This window comes from Ailuropoda melanoleuca, chromosome 10 (assembly GCF_002007445.2).
Source record: "Ailuropoda melanoleuca isolate Jingjing chromosome 10, ASM200744v2, whole genome shotgun sequence".
In the NCBI taxonomy this organism is placed as follows: Eukaryota; Metazoa; Chordata; class Mammalia; order Carnivora; family Ursidae; genus Ailuropoda; species Ailuropoda melanoleuca.
The window spans coordinates 17,482,568-17,504,563 of record NC_048227.1 but is presented as its reverse complement, the minus strand read 5'-3'; the positions used below and the strand labels follow the sequence as shown (position 1 = coordinate 17,504,563).

The following is a 21,996-nucleotide window of genomic DNA, read 5'->3' as shown; positions in this document are numbered from 1 at the left end:
AGAAGCCTTGAGACTTGGTCTATCTCCAGAGCTCCTTCCTCAGCCTACAAGGAGGTGGGCACACCTGAGGTGGGGAGCTGCTGAGCTCGGCTTGGGAATCAGTGGGAAACTGGTCACACAAGCAAGACCAGTGGCAGCTCCCAGAGGGCAAAGTTCACTTGGCCTAGCTGACTGGCCAGTGACCTGCCCAATAGGCTCCTTCCAAGAGGCTTTGCTCTCTGCTCCTCATCACTGTCTCCATCCATCACGCTGGTGGGGAATGAAACAGGAGCGGACATGGGTCCCTGTCCCATGGACCCTGCAGAGGAACTGCACGGTTGGAGCTGAGTGTGGTGGGGGACGGTTCACGGGGCTGTTCCAGGGCAGAGAGGGGTTTGTCTGGCTCAGGGTCGATGCTGAAAGCACCACCTGAAGGTTGAACGTCAACAAGTTAGAGTGGGGGGCGCTCCAGGCAGAGAGAACAGCGGTCCAGCGGCTCTGGGCAGGTAGAGCCCCCTGGCCGGGGAACTGCAAGGGTCCAGGGGGTGCTGCGCGCAGGGGGAGGGGACCAGGGTCCTCAGTGAGGCTAGGCGGTGGCTGGGCCACATAGGTGATGACAAGAAGCTGTCCTAGAGCCGTGGGAAATCGCTGTGGTGTTTTAGGCAGAAAGCTGGGGGCAGAGGTGTCCTGAGCCCCGTAGCACAGTGAAGGGGTATCCTGCTGGGGAGGGGCCGCAGATGGGCGGGGTGAGGCCAGATGCAGGAAGACCATGCAGGGCTCGCAGGGGTCCGGCTCGCATGCGCAGAACCACAGGGGGGCAGAGAGACACAGCAATAGGCCTGGGTTTGGAGGAGACCATCATAAGTCGGTCCTGGCCAGGCTGATTTTTGGTGCTTTTGAGAATCCAAAGTAGAAGCGACAAAGAGGCAGATGGATATGGAGTCAGGCGGTCTGGGGCGGACTAAGAATGTGGGAGTCCTGGCACGTGTATGGCCACTGAGGCTTGCGTCAAATGAGGACAGAGGAGGGCCCAGAAAGGGTCCTGGGAGCATCGCCATTTAACAGAAGAAGGGGAGGGGAAGAAGGAGTGGCCAGCGAGGCTGAGGGAGGAGGGTACACGCAGAGGGTCAGGGCCCCTGGGAGCTGCGTGGGGCAGTGGAGGGTGCCCGGCAGACTGTAGTGGGTTGTGCTGTGAGAGAGAGGGGACAAAGTGGAGACAGGCTCTTCCAAGAGTTTCCCTACAACAGATAGGAGAGAGCAGACAGCAGAGAGCCCCCCTCTGCACAGGCAGGGAGATGGGCAAAGGGGGGACTCAGGCCTTCGATGGCATAGAAATCATGTAAGTCTGTGCCCATCTCCCCCGTCTCAGAGTCAGGCTCCTCCACGTCTGCCTCGAGGCCCAGTGAGGGCTGGGTGCAACCCAGGAAGGAAGCCTGGGGAGGGTTCCTATTTCACGGGTCTCAAGCCCGTACTATTAAATTCTCTGGGGCCGCCAGCCCCCACCTCAACGCTGTGGGAGGATGAGAGAGATCAGAGACTCAGGTCCAACTCCCACTCATAAATCAACCCAACTGCTCACATTTTCCTAAATCCACTTGTGCGTTCCCCCTCCGGGCCTTTGCCCATTGCTGCTGCTTGTGCCTGAGAACGCCTTCTCTCACCCGCTGCCCATCTGGCTGGCGAGCGCTGCACGTGTCTCGAAAAACTTGGCTCAAGGGTTTCATCTCTGAAAGCTCTTTTATCCTCCAGCTGCCCTGGGGTGGGCCTGGGCCCTCGGCCTGCCGTCCCCTCCAGGAGACCCCACAGTGGTACCTCACTAGACCCCTGAGCCAGGGGCAGGGCAGGTGCTGGGAGAGCCTGGGGGACTCCCAGGGCAGATGCTGCTCACTCCAGCCCATTGACACCACGCGAGAGCGGGGGGCCCCATGCAGCCAGACCCTCAGCTTTCTCGTGAGAAGCAACAACCTTGAAGTTTTAACACGCAATCTCCTGATTCTTAAAAGTCAGCCAAATTTAAACATTTTTAAACCACTGTGGGGGCCAAACAAAGCACATCTTTCGACAGGATTCTCCAAGGGCCGCCAGCTTACAGCGTGTGCTGCGCCCCTTTCTCAAGCAGGGAGTGTGTCTTCCTTGCCTTGTACAGAGGGCAGTTTCTGGCGGGGGTGTGGGTAGGGAAAGGGGGGACCCCCAGTTTTGTAACCAAAACGTCACTGCATCATCTCATGTAATCCTCAAAACAAAACTGCAAGGAAGGGTGCCAGCCCATTTTCCAGCCAGGAAAACTGAGGCTCCAAGAGGGGAAGCGACCCACCTGGGGCCCCACAGCTAGTCAACTGCCGAGTTAATTTCAACCCTGGTCGATTTCTTAACGGGTGCATTTGGGGTTAAATGAGTGCACGCAGGCCAGGCCCAGAACAGGCCTGGGCCGCGAGGAAGCCAGTCCAGAGCTGCAGCGTGAGTAACAGTGTAATGCTTATGGAGAGTTAGTCACACAACTTATTGAGCCCCTGAGGTGCTAGGTGCCAGGCCCGAGTGGAAGCCAGAAGGACGGCTCCCCACTTTCTCTGACGGTGCGCACACGGGAAGGCAGCAGGCACCAACAAGGCGCTAAATGAATTAACAAGTAAGTTCAGAGAGTGGGACATGCCGTAGAGCAAGGTGAAAGCCTGCGATCTGATTCCCCAGGGAGGAGGCCACCAGAGGATCGAGAGCTATCCCCTCTGGAAGTTCCCGGACTTTGGCTCTCCCACCCCGGCGGCTTCCCCCAGGGAGGCGGGATGTCTGCTTGGTGCAGCTGAATTCCTGCTGGAGTCCAGTCCAACAGGTCTGGCTCTCCTCCACAAGCTGTTAAGGCAGCCCCGAACATTAAGCATTCAAGAAAGCACAGTCTGCAAATATTTACCTCTCATTCGGCAGCTTCCGACCCTCCCCTCAGGAGGCCCCATTAAGACGCCCTCCTTGGGGATGGCAGGCAGGGTGACTGGGGAGCACTTAATTCCAGACATTTCTCTAAGTGGGCAAGGCTGCTAAGAGTCAGGGGGTAGGCTACCCACCCCCTGGTCCACACTCGTGCACGCTGGCCCCTCCCTGTGCATACATGCACGTGCGTGCACACACACACACACACACATGCATTTCAAAACCCCGGGAAACTGTTCAGAATCTGCCCGAGTCCCGAGACCTGTAATAGGCTCCCCAGAGAAAACTCCAATAGGAGTGGGGTGGGGTGTGGGGACAGACCAGGCTCTCCCTCCTCCATCAGCCCCCATGGGCCGGCATCTTGCCCTGTCAGGAGCACAGAGGGAGAGGCCTGGATGTAGTGGGATCCGCAAATCCAGGGACAGGAATGGCGGGCACGGCTGGGAGACCCTGCACCCTCTCCCAGGGCACCACACCCACCTTCACACCATGACCCTCAGCAGATTCCCCTCAGTCACCCCTGCAAGCCCAGCTCCCACCTCAACACCGCAGGGCAGAGGCTGCTGACCAGTCCTGAGAGGCCACACATCACGAGACCGATGGTGGCCTGCTTCAAATCCCAGCTCTGGCACTTACCAGCTGTGTGACCTCAGACAAGTCACTTTACCTCTCTGTGCCTTGATTTCGCATCTATGAAACAGAGACACAATAGTACCTACTACCTCGCAGAGGTGTGGTGGGAGTCACTGAGTCACATCGGCAGCAGACAGAGAGTGCTTGGCACGGGGCAGGCACCACATGTCTGCTGTGCTTATTAATATGGTTCTTAGATTCCTAATGCCTAAAATGCCATCTCCTAAGCTAATCGTCCCAATCATTACCAAGCTTTATATTTCACATCTGTGGCAGAGGAAACAGACTCACAGACGCAAAATGGAGTTCTGTGCTCAGCACATTACCAGGGTTATCAAAGTGTGACTTCCCAGGACGCTGACGGCTCCGTGCTCTCCCGCTGGGGGTCAGAGGACACTGGCCCAGACAGGCTCAGCGCCTTCCCCCAAGTCACATAGCACTGAAGCCACGGGCCTAGAATGCCCACGCACTCAGACTGAGGATTCCCCCAAGCCCCTACTCCCACCCCCTTCTATGGAACCCCCCCGTCCCCCAAGGGGGAGGAAACTTAGGCAGGTGGGCCCCTCCAATCTCTCCCCTAGTGTCCATGGCTGCAGTTCTGGGGACACTGGCCATTGCAGAATTGCAGCCCTGCTGCTGCTGGGCCACTTGCAAGCCTGTACAGACAGAGATCCATGTGCTCTGGGCTTTGTGGGGAAGGCACAAAAAAACAAAAACAAAAACAAAACAAAAAAAAAACCCAGAACATCCCAGGAGAGGATGGGAAATACAATTTGTTCTCCTCGGAGAGGATGGGAATGTTCTCCTCGGAGAGGATGGAAAATACAATTTGATTAACCTGTGCATGATGTTCGAGTTATGAACGTGTGAAGTGATACTCTGCACATTTGCTGGGAACTATCTGTCTGCCCCACAGAGCTGGGGCCTGAGCTGCTAGGGACCGTTGCAACCGGGGCAGCAGCAAACAGCAACTTCTTGCTGATGGGGTACTAGGAGGTCCTGTCTTCTGCCTCAGCAAAACAAGGCTGCCCGCGGATGCCACAGGCTGTCCTGCAGCCGAGGGGACAGCTGGGGATGCAGTGTTATGGGGTGGTTTTAGACATCGGGCTGTGTGTGCGGCTGCTATTAGCATATCCGGAGTGCCTACTGCGGGTCCCGTCCTACGCTGGCCATCGCCACCTTCCTAGTGAGCATGCTTTGTCCGCAGCCATGGGCGAGGCGGCCCTGTCTGCCTGGGCAGTCTGAGCTCCCCAGCCACAGCTGCCTGGCCCCAGACTGGACACCTGACCTGGGACTCTGGCGTGGGGGTGCTGGGAAGCTGAATCTGCCCAATGAAGAAGTTTGGGCTGAAACGGTGAGAGGCAGCCAGGCCTGAGGTCTCCAGGGAGAACAATTCCATAGGTTACCCAAAGAAAAATAAAAAAGCACCTACTAGGTGCCTGGCCTAGTTGTAGGTGCTCAGAATACAGTGGGGACCAAGACAGCGAAGCCCGTCTATCCTGGAGCTCACAGCCTATAAACTATCAAACACAAACAGACCAAGGTCAGGGTGCATAGGTGTTCTGGGAAAAGAGCGACCGGAGTGCGTGGGGCACACTTAGAGCGAGGGGTTAAGGAAGGCCTCTCTGAGCAGGTGACATGCACACTGAGACCCCAGTGAGCCAGCTAGGTGNATCTGATTCCCCAGGGAGGAGGCCACCAGAGGATCGAGAGCTATCCCCTCTGGAAGTTCCCGGACTTTGGCTCTCCCACCCCGGCGGCTTCCCCCAGGGAGGCGGGATGTCTGCTTGGTGCAGCTGAATTCCTGCTGGAGTCCAGTCCAACAGGTCTGGCTCTCCTCCACAAGCTGTTAAGGCAGCCCCGAACATTAAGCATTCAAGAAAGCACAGTCTGCAAATATTTACCTCTCATTCGGCAGCTTCCGACCCTCCCCTCAGGAGGCCCCATTAAGACGCCCTCCTTGGGGATGGCAGGCAGGGTGACTGGGGAGCACTTAATTCCAGACATTTCTCTAAGTGGGCAAGGCTGCTAAGAGTCAGGGGGTAGGCTACCCACCCCCTGGTCCACACTCGTGCACGCTGGCCCCTCCCTGTGCATACATGCACGTGCGTGNAGGCTGCTAAGAGTCAGGGGGTAGGCTACCCACCCCCTGGTCCACACTCGTGCACGCTGGCCCCTCCCTGTGAATACATGCACGTGCGTGCGCGCANACGTGCGTGCACACACACACACACACACATGCATTTCAAAACCCCGGGAAACTGTTCAGAATCTGCCCGAGTCCCGAGACCTGTAATAGGCTCCCCAGAGAAAACTCCAATAGGAGTGGGGTGGGGTGTGGGGACAGACCAGGCTCTCCCTCCTCCATCAGCCCCCATGGGCCGGCATCTTGCCCTGTCAGGAGCACAGAGGGAGAGGCCTGGATGTAGTGGGATCCGCAAATCCAGGGACAGGAATGGCGGGCACGGCTGGGAGACCCTGCACCCTCTCCCAGGGCACCACACCCACCTTCACACCATGACCCTCAGCAGATTCCCCTCAGTCACCCCTGCAAGCCCAGCTCCCACCTCAACACCGCAGGGCAGAGGCTGCTGACCAGTCCTGAGAGGCCACACATCACGAGACCGATGGTGGCCTGCTTCAAATCCCAGCTCTGGCACTTACCAGCTGTGTGACCTCAGACAAGTCACTTTACCTCTCTGTGCCTTGATTTTGCATCTATGAAACAGAGACACAATAGTACCTACTACCTCGCAGAGGTGTGGTGGGAGTCACTGAGTCACATCGGCAGCAGACAGAGAGTGCTTGGCACGGGGCAGGCACCATATGTCTGCTGTGCTTATTAATATGGTTCTTAGATTCCTAATGCCTAAAATGCCATCTCCTAAGCTAATCGTCCCAATCATTACCAAGCTTTATATTTCACATCTGTGGCAGAGGAAACAGACTCACAGACGCAAAATGGAGTTCTGTGCTCAGCACATTACCAGGGTTATCAAAGTGTGACTTCCCAGGACGCTGACGGCTCCGTGCTCTCCCGCTGGGGGTCAGAGGACACTGGCCCAGACAGGCTCAGCGCCTTCCCCCAAGTCACATAGCACTGAAGCCACGGGCCTAGAATGCCCACGCACTCAGACTGAGGATTCCCCCAAGCCCCTACTCCCACCCCCTTCTATGGAACCCCCCCGTCCCCCAAGGGGGAGGAAACTTAGGCAGGTGGGCCCCTCCAATCTCTCCCCTAGTGTCCATGGCTGCAGTTCTGGGGACACTGGCCATTGCAGAATTGCAGCCCTGCTGCTGCTGGGCCACTTGCAAGCCTGTACAGACAGAGATCCATGTGCTCTGGGCTTTGTGGGGAAGGCACAAAAAAACAAAAACAAAAACAAAACAAAAAAAAAACCCAGAACATCCCAGGAGAGGATGGGAAATACAATTTGTTCTCCTCGGAGAGGATGGGAATGTTCTCCTCGGAGAGGATGGAAAATACAATTTGATTAACCTGTGCATGATGTTCGAGTTATGAACGTGTGAAGTGATACTCTGCACATTTGCTGGGAACTATCTGTCTGCCCCACAGAGCTGGGGCCTGAGCTGCTAGGGACCGTTGCAACCGGGGCAGCAGCAAACAGCAACTTCTTGCTGATGGGGTACTAGGAGGTCCTGTCTTCCGCCTCAGCAAAACAAGGCTGCCCGCGGATGCCACAGGCTGTCCCGCAGCCGAGGGGACAGCTGGGGATGCAGTGTTATGGGGTGGTTTTAGACATCAGGCTGTGTGTGCGGCTGCTATTAGCATTTCCGGAGTGCCTACTGCGGGTCCCGTCCTACGCTGGCCATTGCCACCTTCCTAGTGAGCATGCTTTGTCCGCAGCCATGGGCNAAAAAAAAAAAAAACAAAAACAAAACAAAAAAAACCCCAGAACATCCCAGCTAAGCTGAAATGTTCTCCTCGGAGAGGATGGAAAATACAATTTGATTAACCTGTGCATGATGTTCGAGTTATGAACGTGTGAAGTGATACTCTGCACATTTGCTGGGAACTATCTGTCTGCCCCACAGAGCTGGGGCCTGAGCTGCTAGGGACCGTTGCAACCGGGGCAGCAGCAAACAGCAACTTCTTGCTGATGGGGTACTAGGAGGTCCTGTCTTCCGCCTCAGCAAAACAAGGCTGCCCGCGGATGCCACAGGCTGTCCCGCAGCCGAGGGGACAGCTGGGGATGCAGTGTTATGGGGTGGTTTTAGACATCAGGCTGTGTGTGCGGCTGCTATTAGCATTTCCGGAGTGCCTACTGCGGGTCCCGTCCTACGCTGGCCATCGCCACCTTCCTAGTGAGCATGCTTTGTCCGCAGCCATGGGCGAGGCGGCCCTGTCTGCCTGGGCAGTCTGAGCTCCCCAGCCACAGCTGCCTGGCCCCAGACTGGACACCTGACCTGGGACTCTGGCGTGGGGGTGCTGGGAAGCTGAATCTGCCCAATGAAGAAGTTTGGGCTGAAACGGTGAGAGGCAGCCAGGCCTGAGGTCTCCAGGGAGAACAATTCCATCGGTTACCCAAAGAAAAATAAAAAAGCACCTACTAGGTGCCTGGCCTAGTTGTAGGTGCTCAGAATACAGTGGGGACCAAGACAGCGAAGCCCGTCTATCCTGGAGCTCACAGCCTATAAACTATCAAACACAAACAGACCAAGGTCAGGGTGCATAGGTGTTCTGGGAAAAGAGCGACTGGAGTGCGTGGGGCACACTTAGAGCGAGGGGTTAAGGAAGGCCTCTCTGAGCAGGTGACATGCACACTGAGACCCCAGTGAGCCAGCTAGGTGAGCACTCCAGGCAAGGGCAGAGCAAGTGCAAAGGCCCCAAGAGGGGGTGAGCTTGCCATGTTCAAGGGACAGAAAGGAGACCCTCACGGGACAGGAGAGATGACAGGGTCTGCAGCAGTCAGAGAGAGATCCCTGTGTGGCCTCCATCATGTGACTCCTCGGCTTGAAACCTTTCCACTGCCCCCACAGAGAATCCCAGGACGCTGCCCAGCTCCACAGCCTCCTTCCCCCTTTTCCTCCTCAGACGGTCATCAGTCCTGACAACCTTTCAGTTCCCTGCCATTGAAAGGCATTATTGCATATCCAGTCAGCTCCCCCAGGCCCGACACTGTGATAAGGATTTGGGTGTGGGTAGTTTACTTAGGAGGGTGTCCCAGGAAATATGCTATCTGTCTGTCTGTCCTTCCACTCATCCATTATCCACCATCCATCCATCCATCCACCCACCCCCCACCAATACATACATACATATATCCATCCAACCGTCCATCCATTCATCCATCCACATACCCACCCATCCATCCATCCACCTACCCGACCATTCATAAATCCATCCATCCACCCACCTGACCATACACATACATATACCCAACCATTCATCCGTCCATTCATACACACACAATTTATTGTCACTCCTTCTAATTCCAACTGGACTCTGAGGACTCAAGTGATCAGATGTAGTCCCTGGCCTTAAGGAGACCTCCTCCTCCAGCAGTCATCAACGACCCCACTGCTGGGTCCTCTTTTCACTCAGTGCTGTGACAGAGCCCAAGAAGTGGCCGTTGGTTCATTCTCTGTATGCCCCTAAACAGCCTGGTTCTCAGAAGCCTGGGGCTAAGTACCAAACACTGAGACTCAGTTCTCTTCCTCTTGGTTTCTCAGGCTCTGATCGCAAGGCAGCCTCACGTCCCACAAAACATCAAAATGTCTCAGAAATTCCAACACAGTGGGGTCCAAACCCTGCCTCACCCAGCCTGTCCCTTCTATCCCCACTACCCCCCAAGGATGTTTCTGTCAGATCACTCACTCCAGTTTTTGACTGGAGCCCTGTGGCCACTGAGGCCAAACCCTGGGCTTTGGATTCCCAATGGTGACCAGAGGTGACCCGTGTGCACTGACCTCTCCCGGAAGTACTTGATGGCCTCAGGGTCTATGAAGGTCGGCTCCTCCCGGTAGCCCTGCTCAAAGACCTTGCGCTTGTGCCGGAACTCAATGACCGTCTTGGTGTAGGAGTTGAGTGTGGTGACAGAGGCCGCCATGCAGCAGGTGAAGGAGCCCCACGCCAGGCTGCCAAGAGATGAGGAGAGAGGCGCCACAGTGAGGCTGGGCAGCAGACAGGAAAGCCCACCCGCCGGACATGCATCCACCCTGCACAGCTGCCTCCTCTGGGCCAGAGGAGAGAAGACCAAGATGAGGTCCCTGCTTCATTCAGGCTGTACTCGGTGACACAGACACGACAGCGTTTATTACTGGGAGGCAAGGAAAGAGCGAGACCTTCCATCCAAGGGGGCCAGCCTCGGGCAAGGTCACCAGAACCCAACAAGGCTTGCACAGGGTCTTGGAGGACAAGCGAGAGTCTGCCAGGGGGAAGAGCATTCCAGGAAGAGGGAAGGGCATGTGCAAAGGTGCGGAGGCAGAAGGCAGTAGGGAACAGTCCGCAGACCACAGGAGGTCTGGGATGCTGGAGTGAGGGAGAGTGATGACAGAGAAATAGATGGAGGGGGGCAGACACCCTAAAAGCTGGGGTCCATGGGGTTAAATTTCTTCATGTGTGACTTTGGGCAAGATGCTTAACCTCTCTGCCTCTTACTTCTCATATCATTTTAATGGACATAACAACAGCACCAGCTCACAATGCCGTNGACATAACAACAGCGCCAGCTCACAACGCCGATGCAAGGATTGAAGGAGATGGGCCATTCTAAACACCTCAGAACAGTGCCTGACCCATAGACTAGGCCCTCAGGAAAGGTTTGCTGTCATTACTGCCATCAGCAGTTTCAACATTCTTACTAGCCACTTCTGTCTGGCTTCATTTCCAAACTCTCGCTCTGAGAGATTAAGTTATCAGGACCCATGTGGTGCTCGGCTCCACCCTTCCTCCAAGCACCACTGGCCACTCTTGGCCACACTCACCTGATGTGGACGCGGAGCCAGCCAGAGCTGGAGAATCTGTCCTATCCACAACTGGAAAGAAGGGAAGGGCGGTGTGGGGCTGGAGATCAGCGGGCCAGGCTGCTGGTCTACCGTGACCCAGTGTCTCTTCTAGAAGTGGCCTCCCACCTAATTCCTCTGGCCGAGACTGGGCGGTGACATTTAGAACCAGGAGTGGGGACCTGCCTGGCTCCAGCTCATTACACCCAGTCTGGTCTCCAGGTCCTTGCTCCCCAGTCTCTGCCCTGATGACTGGTTTCCTCCAAATCAGGGGTTCAGCTGTCTCAGAGCATCCAGCCTCCCCTTCTGCCAGCCACCCTTCGGGTCTCTCAACATCCCCACCCATACATTCCTCAAAGTCAGAGCAGCCCACCTCACACACCCACTATTCTTCTCTTTATCAGCCCCAGGCCACCCAGAAGGAAAGCAAAGGGAAGTGTGAGGATTCAGCCTTTCTCACAGAGATCCCCTATCATCACCTGTCCCTTATCGCCAAAACCGTGAATGGATTCCTTGTTCTTTCATACTAAGGAGTTAATTTAGATCTCCCAGAAGCTTTGGATCTGTAATAGACAGCGACGGGGTCCACCTGGCCCATCTTAGAACCGCCCTGTCCATCATCAAAGAGCCCAGCAGGTGACCCTGCCCCCTGTTCATAGATGATTGGATGAGGACTGAGCATCTGACCAAAGTTGGTCCAATCAGATACTCTCTCTTCTAAGCAGNATCCAGCCTCCCCTTCTGCCAGCCACCCTTCGGGTCTCTCAACATCCCCACCCATACATTCCTCAAAGTCAGGGCAGCCCACCTCACACACCCACTGTTCTTCTCTTTATTAGCCCCAGGCCACCCAGAAGGAAAGCAAAGGGAAGTGTGAGGATTCAGCCTTTCTCAGAGATCCCCTATCATCACCTGTCCCTTATCGCCAAAACCGTGAATGGATTCCTTGTTCTTTCATACTAAAGAGCTAATTTAGATCTCCCAGAAGCTTTGGATCTGTAATAGACAGTGACGGGGTCCACCTGGCCCATCTTAGAACCGCCCTGTCCATCATCAAAGAGCCCAGTAGGTGACCCTGCCCCCTGTTCATAGATGATTGGATGAGGGCTGAGCATCTGACCAAAGTTGGTCCAATCAGATACTCTCTCTTCTAAGCAATAAAACTCAAGACTAGTTCAAAGTGGGATGTGTGTTTGAACTACAGAGGTGGAAATTCAGAACGTGAAGTTAGAGAATAAAGAAGCAGGCTTTTCCTGGGATTCCACGAGGATACATAGGTTGGTTTTGCCTGACTGGCATCCATTCTGCTAAGGGACCAGTGTTCCCCTCCTCTCAGGCCATGTGGTTTGTGTGGAGCTGGCCTGACCCTCAACTTTAAGGGGTGATCACATGGCCAACACCTGGCCAGTGAGAGCAACACTTCCCTCTGGGCACAGTAATAGGTTCAAGGATGGGCATGTGACTCCCAAGTCAGGCTAATGAGACTTGATCCCCAGATTCTTGGACGTATTTCTCCTAGTGTGCCAAGCTGGTGGGATATAAGCCTGGAGCTGCTGGAGACTGTCTTGCCACTACGCAACTTGCTAAGGAGGCTGACTCAAAGCAGAGCCATGGTAAGGAGGTAGATCCCTGAGCTGAAGCCATTATCCCTGGACTTTTCAGTTATGGGAGTCCAAATTCCTTTATCGAATTTTTTTCTTTCCCTAAGCCAGTTTGAATTGGGTGTCTGTCATTGGCTACCCAACTTCTTGTACAATTACTTTCTATAAATTCCCCTCTCTTGCATAGCTTAGTTTTAAAGTGAACTTCTAATCTTTATATGATCAAGGATGTTATCCAGGAGCAGGTCCAACTCCCAAGTCTGATGACCCAATCAGAGGAGGCACGTCTCTCCCTGTCACACACCCTGTTCAATTTCATCTCAGCCCTTGCCACACCCTGTAATTCTCCTGTAGCTTTTCTTCCTATTATTTATTATTCTTTGTTCTTAAATGAAACTTTCTATTTTGGGATAATTATAGATTCACATGCAGTTGTAAGAAAGAATACAGAGAGATCCGTGTACCCTTTACCCAGTTTCCCTCAATGGCGATATCTTGCAAATACAGTCCCCAGCCAGCGTACTGAAACGGATACAGTCAAGATACAGAACATCTCCATCCATCACCGCCACGATCCCTCCTTTGCCATTTTACAGCCACACCCCATCCCTCCCAACCTCTGGCAACCAGTAATCAGCTCATTTCTCTAATTTTGTCATTTTAAGAATGTTGCATAAATGGAATCACACAGTGCGTATTTTGGGGACTGGCTTTCATACTCAGTATAATTCTCTGGAGAGTCATTCTGGCTGCTGTGTGTATCAACCATTTGTTCCCTTATATCAGGGGGTTTCTCCACATCTCCACCAGCATGTCATGTTGTCACTTTTTTTTTTATTTTAGCGATTCTGATAGATGTGTAGTAACACCCCGTTGTGGTTTTCATTTGCATGTTCCTAATGGCTAATGGTGTTGAACATCTTTTCAGTTGCTTACTTGCCATCTGTTTATCCTCTTTGGCAAAATATCTGTTCGTGTTCTTCTGCCCACTTTCTAATCGGACTGTTTGCTTCTGTTGTTGTTTTCTGTTGAGTTTGGAGGGTTTGTATAGATCCTAAATACTAGGCCTTTGTCAGAGAGGTGGCTTACAAACGTTTTCTTCCTGTAACTTGTCTTTCCAACCTCTTAATAAGTCTGTCACAGAGCAAGTGTTTCATTTTGCTGACATCCAATTTATCAAATTTCCATTTATGCTTTTGATCCATTTGATATCAAATCTAAAACCTCTTAGACTATGTCTAGAACCCAAAGATTTTCTCTTTTTTTTCTAAAAATTTTATAGTTTTACAATTTATATTAAGGTCTATGACCCATTTTGAGTTAATTTTTATACAAGGCATGGAGTTTAGATCAAGATTGATTTTTTTTCTTTTGTCTCTGAATGTCCAATAGTTCCAGCACCATTTGCTGAAAAGGCTACTCCCCCATCCACTTAACGGATTTGCATATTTGTCAAATATCAGTTAGGCCTCTGTGTGTGGGTCTATTTCTAGGTCCCTTGTTCTGTCCATTGATCTCTGTGTATCCCTCCACCCATACCACACAGCCTAGACTACTGTAACTATTTATTAAGTCTTGAAATTGGATAGAATGATTCCTCCCACTTTTAGTCTTCTTTTTCAAAATTGTTTTAGCTATTCTAGTTCCTTTACCTTTCCTAGTAAATTCTAGAATAATCTTGTCTATACCTACAAGAAATCTTGATGAGATTTTAATAGGAATTGCATGAAACCTGTATATCAGCTTGAGGAGAACTGGCGTCTTTACCACAAACATGGTTTATCTATTTATTTCGATCTTCTTTGATTTCTCCCATTGGCATTTTGTGGTTTTGAGCATGCAAGTCCTACAGGTGTTTTTTTGTTAGATTTATGACAAAGTGTTTCACTTTTTAAAGTGCAAACAGTATTGTATTTTTAGTTTTGTTGTCCAACTGTTCAATGTTAGTTTATAGAAATATAACTGATTGGGGCACCGGGGCGCCTGGGTGGCTCAGTCAGTTGAGCACCTGACTCTTGGTTTCGGCTCAGGCCATGATCTCAGGATCTTGAGACAGAGCCCCCATCGGGCTCCACGCTCAGTGGCATGTCTGCTTGAGATTCTCTTCCGCTTCCTCTCCCTCTGCCCTTCCCCTGCCTGTGCTCTCTCTCTCTCTCAAATAAATAAATAAATCTTTTTAAAAAATTGATTGGGTGGCTCAGTTGGTTGAGCATCTGACTCCTGGTTTCAGGCTCCATGTTCAGTGGAGAGTGTGCTGGAAGATTCTCTGCCCCTCCCCCCACTCACACACACTCACACGCTCTGTAAAATCAATAAATCTTAAAAAAAAAAAGAAATGTAATTGATTTCTGTGGTTTTTCTCTTGTATACCAAGACTGTACTGAACTCGTCTATTAGGTCTAGGCATTTTTTGGTAGATCTCTTGGATTTTTCTACATAGACCGTCATGTCATCTGCAAATAAGTATGGCTTAGTTGTTCCTTTCCAATCTGTATGCCTCTGGTTTACTTTCCATGCTTTACTGTACGAGCGAGAACTTCCAGCACTGGGCTGAGGAAGAGTGGTGTTCCCAGTCTTAAGGGGAAACTTCTAGTCATGCTACCCCCTGCTGGGGGTAGGGGTCCTGGCTCCGCATGTGACCGCCACTGCCACTCTTGGGTGGGTGGGACTTGTTACTGTTCCAGCAAAGTGACCCTCCCGGCTCCCTACTCTGCTCTCACCGCAGCCGGTGAGGGGCCTCATGACAGCCTGGTGAGGTGAATCTAAGCTTGGCATGAGTGGGGGGTCAAACCACAACTGTTGGTTTATTTGTGGTTTGTTATCTGTGATGTAGGACTATCGAGAGCAGTTATTGCTGTTTCCTGTCTTGGTAGGCTGCCCCTTTCCTGGTCTTTCGGCTACAGAAAGCAGACTTTTGGTAGGGTGTGTGTGTGTGTGTGCGCACACGCACACGTGCCTTTGGCAGTGCTGGGTTGCTGACTTCTTCATTTCCAAAGTGGAATGCACTAGAAAAAGTACTCACCAACGTGCTGTCTCTTGGCCCCAGTCCAGCCTACTGCCTTCTACCTTTCAGCATCTGCTTATGCTTGCTTTATGTCTCATGTTCTAGGATTTCAGTTGTACTTAGCAGGAGGAATAGGGAGAAGTATGTCTACTCCGTCTCCCCAAAAGCGGTAGCCCCAATTATTTGGTTTTTGATGGTCTTCCCACCCATTCCAAACTTCAGCTTCCCGGAAACAGGAGCTTTGTTTTGTTCACTGCTATGTCCTTAGCACCCAGAACAGTGCCTGGCACACAGCAGATGCTCAGTAAATATTTGGAGAATGAAGAAATACAGATACGATAAAAACAGGCTGAACAGACAGATATAAAAACACTGTATTGGTTTTGTGGTTGGGGGGCTCAGGCTTACATCCACAAGTCTCCCTCCTCCCTGCTGTGCCTCATGCCAGCACCCCTCTGGGCCCCCAAACAGGGCACAGTTTGCAAACCCCGGGCTCGAACACCTGCTGGGGTTTGCAGCTTGCACTTCTGAGCGGGTGCAGTGAGGTACGTGGGTGGCTGGCCTGGTTTTTGGAGCCAAGAGCAGAGTGGACACTGTGGGGAGGAAAGGGGAGGGTGACAGGTTAGACAGAGAGGCTGTCAACTGCTTTGTCCTCTGGGAGCTGCAGGGCAGGGCAGGGGGTGCTGGGGACAGATCCAGAAATGCACAGACCCCACCTTGCAATCCACCACAGGCCCTGCTTGGTGGGAAGACTGTTACCTGACCCCCAAGGGGGGCAGCCCTCATCCTCATTCAGGACAGATGCACAGAGAGTCACGATGCAGGACAGGACACAAATGATCAGTCCAGGCCATGCCCAGTGCCCCAGAGCTGATGGGAGCAGGAGCTGACAATGGCAGGTTCTGGAGGCCCAGCTAGCTAGTCCAGCATGGCCAGCAGGCACCCTCGGGCAGCCACGCCTCTCCTTCCCCTCCCTGGTCTTAGAGGGAGGGGAGGAGGCCTGAGCCCCCTGCCTTGGGGGACATGAGAAAGAGCAAGAGCTTCCTGCTTCCTGCTGACCACTCAGACTCTCAGCAGTGACATCAGCAAACACACCCTCTCCAGGGGCTCTTTGGGGCCAAGGTCCTTCTGTGGTCACAGCAGCAGAACCCCCCACCCTTAAGGGATCGATCTGCTGAAAGGCCAGCTAAGGCCTGCAGAGAGGACAGGGCAGCCGAGGGTCCCGAGAGAGGGAAGAGCCTAGCCTTCTGTTTCCACAGGGTTGTGGAAACTGGAAGGGGGCAAAGGGAAGAAGGGAGGGTAGCAGTGAGGCCATCAACTTCACACAGATGGGGTCTCAGAGGCAAACAGAGAGGCACCACCCCCCTCGGTACTGACCCAACCTGCTACTGTTTGCTGTGTGACCTGTGCCAAACCGCTTAACCTCTCTGGGCTTCTAGCTCTTATAAAGCTATGACTCCATGATGCTCTCCTACCCCTCAGGATTGGGGGTTTGCTATGTGTGTTGTGGTCGGAGGGGCCCTTTTTTAAATCTTTCTCCATTTTGCTCAAATTCAAAACAGAAGGACAAAGTGACTAGCTTTCCACGTTCCTGTCATCACCAGAAAATCTGCCATGCTGACCTTCCACGCAGGGGTCACAACTCAAATTCCTGCAGGGTCTGGTGGATGATAATGTGGGGAAAATACAGGGCAATAGGGTGTGGTGGGGACAGGGGTGACCTGGAAAGCATGTGCCCCATCTAAAGGGGCAGCCACCCTCCACTCCAGCTCCTGGTGTCATGTGGCAAGGCCAGTTCGGCAAGGACACAGCTTCTCACGGTCAAGAGAAGCCCCAAACTCGGATTTTTAAGATGTTAAAAACAAATACATCTTTTTTTTCAACACTGTATTTTTTAATAGGTATAGATTTTTATAGATTTTTGTGTGTGTGTGTGAGAGAGAGGGTGAGCACGAGCAGAGGGGAGGGCAGAGGAAGAGGGAGAAGCAGACTCCCTGCTGAGCAAGGAGCCCGACAATTCAGGGCTCGATTCCAGGACCCTGGGATCATGATCTGAGCCAAAGGCAGATGCTTAACCAACTGAGCCGCCCAGGCACCCAAATACATCTTTTATCTAACACCATGGCAGGCCACACAAAACATCTAGGGGCTGCGTTCAGCCGCGGGCTGCATGCAGTTTGCTAACTGTGCGACCTGGGCCTTTGCTCTTTCTGAGGCTGTGTCCTGGTCCCTGACCTGGGCATGGTAGCCCCTCCGTGGGAGTTAGCACGGCAAGACCAGACAGCTCGCGGAGCTGAGACACAGAGCTGGAGCGGGGGGCAGGGAAGGCAGGCAGGAGGGCCAGAGGGGCCCCGGGCTCAGAGGAGGATGGGGTTCTGAGGCTTAGGGTCAAAGCGGGGAGTCAGGCAGGGACGGGAGGGCACGGCCAGGGCAGGTGGAGGCCAGAGCACAGACAGCAAGGGGCTGCCTGCACACCCACCGGGTGTCATCACCTGGCCATTCGGGGCACGTGCCCCCCAGCAAGTGAGAGCAGCATTACCAAAGGCTCAATGTCACTGTCACCACTTAGAATGACCGCCACTTAGGAGCACTTACTGTGTACCAAGCGCTTTAAGAGCTTGGTCCACGTAGTCCCTCCAACAACCCTATGACACACGCATGACCGTTACCTGCTCTACGGATGGATACGCCAAGAGGCTGGGTTGCTTGCCTCTAACAGCAACATTCGTGGAGCACATCCTCTGTGCTAAGCACCTCACACGCATCGCTTCACAAGGTCCTCATCGTAGCTCCTCCCCAGAGATGCCCCGCCCCGAGCCTCACCTCCTCAGGCTCACGCTTTGTGCGGCCCCTTCGCCTTGAATCCGGCCCCATCACTTGCTCTTGACCAACAGAACGCACCAGAAGTGACAGTGTGACTCCTGAGGCAAGGTCATAAAATAAACTTGTAGCTTCTGCTCGGATCGCTTGGAATGCATGCTCCCCGTAGGAAGCCGCTCCCGCTGACAGCCTAGCTGAGCCCCCAGCCCCAGCCAGCATCCCCCAGCCCATGCTGGGAGGGGCCAGCTTGGACGTCCTGCCCGGCCACGCCCCAGAGGGTGCCACATCCCACTGCAGCGTCGTGGAAGACCCTGACAAGGACAACCTAGCCAAGCCCGGTCAACCCACTAAACCGTAAGAGACAATACCACATTTGTATTTGAGGCTGCTGTGGTCCAAATGAAGAGAAACCCGACGCACTGCTCGCAAGAGCCCCATGAGTAGACTCAGGCCATCCCCATTTTACAAATGAAGATACTGAGGCCCCGGGAGGCTGAGTGACCTGGTGTGAGCCCGCAGCTGGCGAGCGTCAGACTGGGGGTCTGCTCCCAAGCTGATTCCTCCGGCCTCACCCACACCTCCATGCCGCCGGCCCACAGCGGCCCAGCCATGCGTGTCCGGGTAAGGTTTGAGCCAGGCTGTCTGATTCCCAATCAAGGAACCTTCCCCTTCCTGTGCAGGCGTCCCTCCCAGCAGCTGGTGCCCAACATCAGCTGGGCGTCTCCGATTCCCTGACCTCCCAAGCCCCCACGGCCTGTCTTGCTCTGCTGGGCAGGGAGACAGAGGCCAGCGCTGTCTGGCCTCAAAGCTGGTCTCCTCTCTGGTGCCTGGGGGTGGGGACAGGGGCGGCGCAGGGGCCAGAATTTTGACAAATGGCCTCACACATATTAAACAAGAGAAATGACACTGCACAGCCCTGGCGAGGCCCCAAAAGCAAGGGATGAAAAATGGGGCTGATCCATCTCGCAGGCCTCAGTGACAAGAAACGGATCAGCCCTAATAGGGGCCGCACATTGGGCCCTGGCCTTAAATAAGTCAGATGAGAATGAGGCCAGTCCAAAGGGAGGAGAGGAGCAGAGGAGCAGGGCTGGAGGCCCAGCTTTCAGAGAAAGAAAGGTTCCCATGGCCGACGNGCGAGAGTCTGCCAGGGGGAAGAGCATTCCAGGAAGAGGGAAGGGCATGTGCAAAGGTGCGGAGGCAGAAGGCAGTAGGGAACAGTCCGCAGACCACAGGAGGTCTGGGATGCTGGAGTGAGGGAGAGTGATGACAGAGAAATAGATGGAGGGGGGCAGACACCCTAAAAGCTGGGGTCCATGGGGTTAAATTTCCTCATGTGTGACTTTGGGCAAGATGCTTAACCTCTCTGCCTCTTACTCCTCATATCATTTTAATGGACATAACAACAGCGCCAGCTCACAACGCCGATGCAAGGATTGAAGGAGATGGGCCATTCTAAACACCTCAGAACAGTGCCTGACCCATAGACTAGGCCCTCAGGAAAGGTTTGCTGTCATTACTGCCATCAGCAGTTTCAACATTCTTACTAGCCACTTCTGTCTGGCTTCATGTCCAAACTCTCGCTCTGAGAGATTAAGTTATCAGGACCCGTGTGGCGCTCGGCTCCACCCTTCCTCCAAGCACCGCTGGCCACTCTTGGCCACACTCACCTGATGTGGACGCGGAGCCAGCCAGAGCTGGAGAATCTGTCCTATCCACAACTGGAAAGAAGGGAAGGGCGGTGTGGGGCTGGAGATCAGCGGGCCAGGCTGCTGGTCTACCGTGACCCAGTGTCTCTTCTAGAAGTGGCCTCCCACCTAATTCCTCTGGCCGAGACTGGGCGGTGACATTTAGAACCAGGAGTGGGGACCTGCCTGGCTCCAGCTCATTACACCCAGTCTGGTCTCCAGGTCCTTGCTCCCCAGTCTCTGCCCTGATGACTGGTTTCCTCCAAATCAGGGGTTCAGCTGTCTCAGAGCATCCAGCCTCCCCTTCTGCCAGCCACCCTTCGGGTCTCTCAACATCCCCACCCATACATTCCTCAAAGTCAGGGCAGCCCACCTCACACACCCACTGTTCTTCTCTTTATTAGCCCCAGGCCACCCAGAAGGAAAGCAAAGGGAAGTGTGAGGATTCAGCCTTTCTCAGAGATCCCCTATCATCACCTGTCCCTTATCGCCAAAACCGTGAATGGATTCCTTGTTCTTTCATACTAAAGAGCTAATTTAGATCTCCCAGAAGCTTTGGATCTGTAATAGACAGTGACGGGGTCCACCTGGCCCATCTTAGAACCGCCCTGTCCATCATCAAAGAGCCCAGTAGGTGACCCTGCCCCCTGTTCATAGATGATTGGATGAGGGCTGAGCATCTGACCAAAGTTGGTCCAATCAGATACTCTCTCTTCTAAGCAATAAAACTCAAGACTAGTTCAAAGTGGGATGTGTGTTTGAACTACAGAGGTGGAAATTCAGAACGTGAAGTTAGAGAATAAAGAAGCAGGCTTTTCCTGGGCTTCCACGAGGATACATAGGTTGGTTTTGCCTGACTGGCATCCATTCTGTTAAGGGACCAGTGTTCCCCTCCTCTCAGGCCACGTGGTTTGTGTGGAGCTGGCCTGACCCTCAACTTTAAGGGGTGATCACATGGCCAACACCTGGCCAGTGAGAGCAACACTTCCCTCTGGGCACAGTAATAGGTTCAAGGATGGGCATGTGACTCCCAAGTCAGGCTAATGAGACTTGATCCCCAGATTCTTGGACGTATTTCTCCTAGTGTGCCAAGCTGGTGGGATATAAGCCTGGAGCTGCTGGAGACTGTCTTGCCACTACGCAACTTGCTAAGGAGGCTGACTCAAAGCAGAGCCATGGTAAGGAGGTAGATCCCTGAGCTGAAGCCATTATCCCTGGACTTTTCAGTTATGGGAGTCCAAATTCCTTTATCGAATTTTTTTCTTTCCCTAAGCCAGTTTGAATTGGGTGTCTGTCATTGGCTACCCAACTTCTTGTACAATTACTTTCTATAAATTCCCCTCTCTTGCATAGCTTAGTTTTAAAGTGAACTTCTAATCTTTATATGATCAAGGATGTTATCCAGGAGCAGGTCCAACTCCCAAGTCTGATGACCCAATCAGAGGAGGCACGTCTCTCCCTGTCACACACCCTGTTCAATTTCATCTCAGCCCTTGCCACACCCTGTAATTCTCCTGTAGCTTTTCTTCCTATTATTTATTATTCTTTGTTCTTAAATGAAACTTTCTATTTTGGGATAATTATAGATTCACATGCAGTTGTAAGAAAGAATACAGAGAGATCCGTGTACCCTTTACCCAGTTTCCCTCAATGGCGATATCTTGCAAATACAGTCCCCAGCCAGCGTACTGAAACGGATACAGTCAAGATACAGAACATCTCCATCCATCACCGCCACGATCCCTCCTTTGCCATTTTACAGCCACACCCCATCCCTCCCAACCTCTGGCAACCAGTAATCAGCTCATTTCTCTAATTTTGTCATTTTAAGAATGTTGCATAAATGGAATCACACAGTGCGTATTTTGGGGACTGGCTTTCATACTCAGTATAATTCTCTGGAGAGTCATTCTGGCTGCTGTGTGTATCAACCATTTGTTCCCTTATATCAGGGGGTTTCTCCACATCTCCACCAGCATGTCATGTTGTCACTTTTTTTTTTATTTTAGCGATTCTGATAGATGTGTAGTAACACCCCGTTGTGGTTTTCATTTGCATGTTCCTAATGGCTAATGGTGTTGAACATCTTTTCAGTTGCTTACTTGCCATCTGTTTATCCTCTTTGGCAAAATATCTGTTCGTGTTCTTCTGCCCACTTTCTAATCGGACTGTTTGCTTCTGTTGTTGTTTTCTGTTGAGTTTGGAGGGTTTGTATAGATCCTAAATACTAGGCCTTTGTCAGAGAGGTGGCTTACAAACGTTTTCTTCCTGTAACTTGTCTTTCCAACCTCTTAATAAGTCTGTCACAGAGCAAGTGTTTCATTTTGCTGACATCCAATTTATCAAATTTCCATTTATGCTTTTGATCCATTTGATATCAAATCTA

At 52.8% G+C, this 21,996-nt stretch overlaps 1 protein-coding gene across 3 annotated transcripts in view; it reads right to left on the bottom strand.

The window, feature by feature from the left end:
* Positions 1 to 21,996, bottom strand: part of GSG1L (GSG1 like) — a 174,672-nt gene that overhangs the window by 19,288 nt on the left and 133,388 nt on the right. For all 3 annotated transcript variants that reach the window (XM_002926591.4, XM_034670209.1, XM_034670210.1), the window contains one exon: positions 9,466 to 9,633. In XM_002926591.4, the coding sequence (XP_002926637.1) occupies positions 9,466 to 9,633 (168 nt within the window). The remainder of the gene's footprint in view (positions 1 to 9,465; positions 9,634 to 21,996) is intronic.